This window comes from Morus notabilis, unplaced genomic scaffold, assembly GCF_000414095.1.
Source record: "Morus notabilis unplaced genomic scaffold, ASM41409v2 Scaffold801, whole genome shotgun sequence".
Lineage (NCBI taxonomy): Eukaryota > Viridiplantae > Streptophyta > Magnoliopsida > Rosales > Moraceae > Morus > Morus notabilis.
The window spans coordinates 282,166-284,385 of record NW_010357956.1 but is presented as its reverse complement, the minus strand read 5'-3'; the positions used below and the strand labels follow the sequence as shown (position 1 = coordinate 284,385).

The 2,220-nt window shown below is 47.9% G+C and overlaps 1 protein-coding gene across 1 annotated transcript; it reads left to right on the top strand.

Moving 5' to 3' along the window:
• The first annotated feature begins 804 nt into the window (after window positions 1–804).
• On the top strand, window positions 805–1,906 carry LOC21412479 (glycine-rich cell wall structural protein 1). Its single transcript, XM_024177277.1, has 2 exons — window positions 805–1,079; window positions 1,350–1,906. Exons 1-2 carry the CDS (start codon window positions 833–835, stop codon window positions 1,904–1,906), a joined length of 804 nt encoding a protein of 267 aa, XP_024033045.1. The 5' UTR covers window positions 805–832.
• The last annotated feature ends 314 nt before the right edge of the window (window positions 1,907–2,220 follow it).

Here is a 2,220-nt window from a genome sequence, read left to right as displayed (position 1 = left end):
CACACACACACACAATATCAATGCCATACATAAAGAATGCAAAGAATGTACGTATAATCTCACAAGGTTTAAGCTGCAAATTGAATGGTGAATTATTAACAAATGTTTCTTTCACTTCATAAAGAATATAAAAGTATTCGTTTTAATTATATGCGCGTGTTGAGAAAGAATTATGAATTAAATATGCTCTCTTATAGAAAGAATGCTTGATTAAAGAGTTCACGTCATAAAGATAATAACATGCAACTAACAATTAAACAGATCAACATAACTAAGCAATTACTAACTCCAACTCCGAAACCTTGGTCTAAAACCTTATAGTAGTCTTAGATTTTCCCGCTCATAAAAATATGCTACATATTCTAAGTAAATTCACAACAATGGGACACTAATCAAAATTTTGGTGACGACACAAATTCGAGTGAAGTGGATCACAAACTCTAGATATATATGCGGAAGATTTTTTTTTTTTTTTTTTTTTTTTTGAAAGATGTACAGAAGATTTATGCTAAAGATTTGTGTGCTAAACTACTTGCATGTCATATGAAAGCGATAAAGATGAGTAGTAAAATCGTGGCCAGTACAGCTAGATATGTTTTCAAAGTCAAAATCTTCCATGCATGCAATTGTATCTATATTATCCAAGTCGTCTTTGACTTGAGGCTTACATCCATTAAATGTTCCCGCCAATCCCCAACGGTCCGAACGCGTCCCATGAACATGCAAGCATTAAAAGCTGCCTAGCTAGTTGATCAAGTCTATAAAAGGACTTTCATTTTGAGCAAAGAAGAACAAGCTCAGTGAGCTACGAAAAGCAAACAAAAAGATCGACATGGGTGTCTCTTCAAAATGGTTGTCTTTGAGTCTTCTTGTTCTCTGCATCGCTCTCCATCTAACTGCAATTGCTTTCGGGGATGACAAGCTCGACAAGGCTAGATTCCGCGATGATGATTGTCGATGGAGCCGAGGACGCTGTCGTGATGGTTTTCGCGGACCGGGTGGTCCGCGGTTTGGGGGTCGTAGAGGTGGAGGCTTTGGTGGCGGAGCAGGAGGAGGAGGAGGTTTTGGCGGTGGAGGAGGTGGAGGTGCTGGCCATGGCGGAGGATTTGGAGCGGGAGGTGGAGTCGGCGGTGGCGCTGGAGGAGGAGTTGGTGGTGGCGGTGGCGCTGGAGGAGGAGTTGGTGGTGGCGGCGGCTTCGGTGGTGGTGGAGGAGGTGGTGTTGGAGGTGGGTCAGGCCATGGTGGAGGATTTGGAGCTGGAGGAGGTGTAGGTGGTGGTGTTGGAGGGGGAGCTGGCGGTGGTGGTGGAGGCGGTGGCGGTGGAGGAGGTGGTGCAGGTGGTGGTTCAGGTCATGGAGGAGGTTTTGGAGCTGGGGGAGGTGTAGGTGGTGGTGTTGGAGGGGGAGCTGGCGGTGGTGGTGGAGGCGGTGGCGGTGGAGGAGGCGGTGCAGGTGGTGGTTCAGGTCATGGAGGAGGTTTTGGAGCTGGGGGAGGTGTAGGTGGCGGTGCCGGGGGTGGAGTTGGTGGTGGCGGTGGTTTTGGAGGTGGAGGAGGTGGTGGTGTTGGAGGTGGTTCGGGTCATGGAGGAGGGTTCGGAGCTGGGGGTGGTGTAGGTGGTGGTGTTGGAGGAGGAGCCGGTGGTGGAGGAGGTGGAGGCGGCGGCGGCGGTGGCGGTGCCGGTGGTGGTTCTGGTCACGGAGGAGGATTTGGAGCCGGAGGTGGTGTAGGAGGTGGTGCCGGAGGGGGAATTGGAGGCGGCGGCGGTGGAGGTGCCGGAGGAGGAGGATCTGGGCACGGTGGTGGATTTGGAGTTGGAATTGGGATTGGCATTGGAGTCGGAGTCGGTGCCGGGGCTGGCCATGGATCTGGCAGTGGCTCCGGTAGCGGTGGAGGTGGTGGACACTAAAATACCATTTGTTTTGGGGCACAAGTCTTTGGCAAAAGTTGAAATCAGCCACTAAAATGTAGTACCAAAATATTTTAAGAGTTTTTCTGAGTACGTAGTTTAATTATATCATTGAGAAGGCATTGTAAGAGAAGTTGCGTCATTTACTACTACGTATTGTGATCTGCCAAATAAACAAAGGCAATTGTTTGTGGTTTCATTTGCAAAACAAAGCTGCGAATTGTTATTTTTGTTGTTATACCAACATTTTATTGTTACAAAGCAAGTTTTCTGTGTTCATTTCTTTTTGTTCTGAACCACCTATCACAGATATT

Coding starts and splice junctions, on each gene's coding strand:
- LOC21412479 (XM_024177277.1), top strand. CDS start 833: ATGGGTGTCTCTTCAAAATGGTTGTCTTTGAGTCTTCTTGTTCTCTGC. Junction 1,080..1,349: donor AGGTTTTGGCGGTGGAGGAG/GTGGAGGTGCTG, acceptor GTGGTGGTTCAG/GTCATGGAGGAGGTTTTGGA.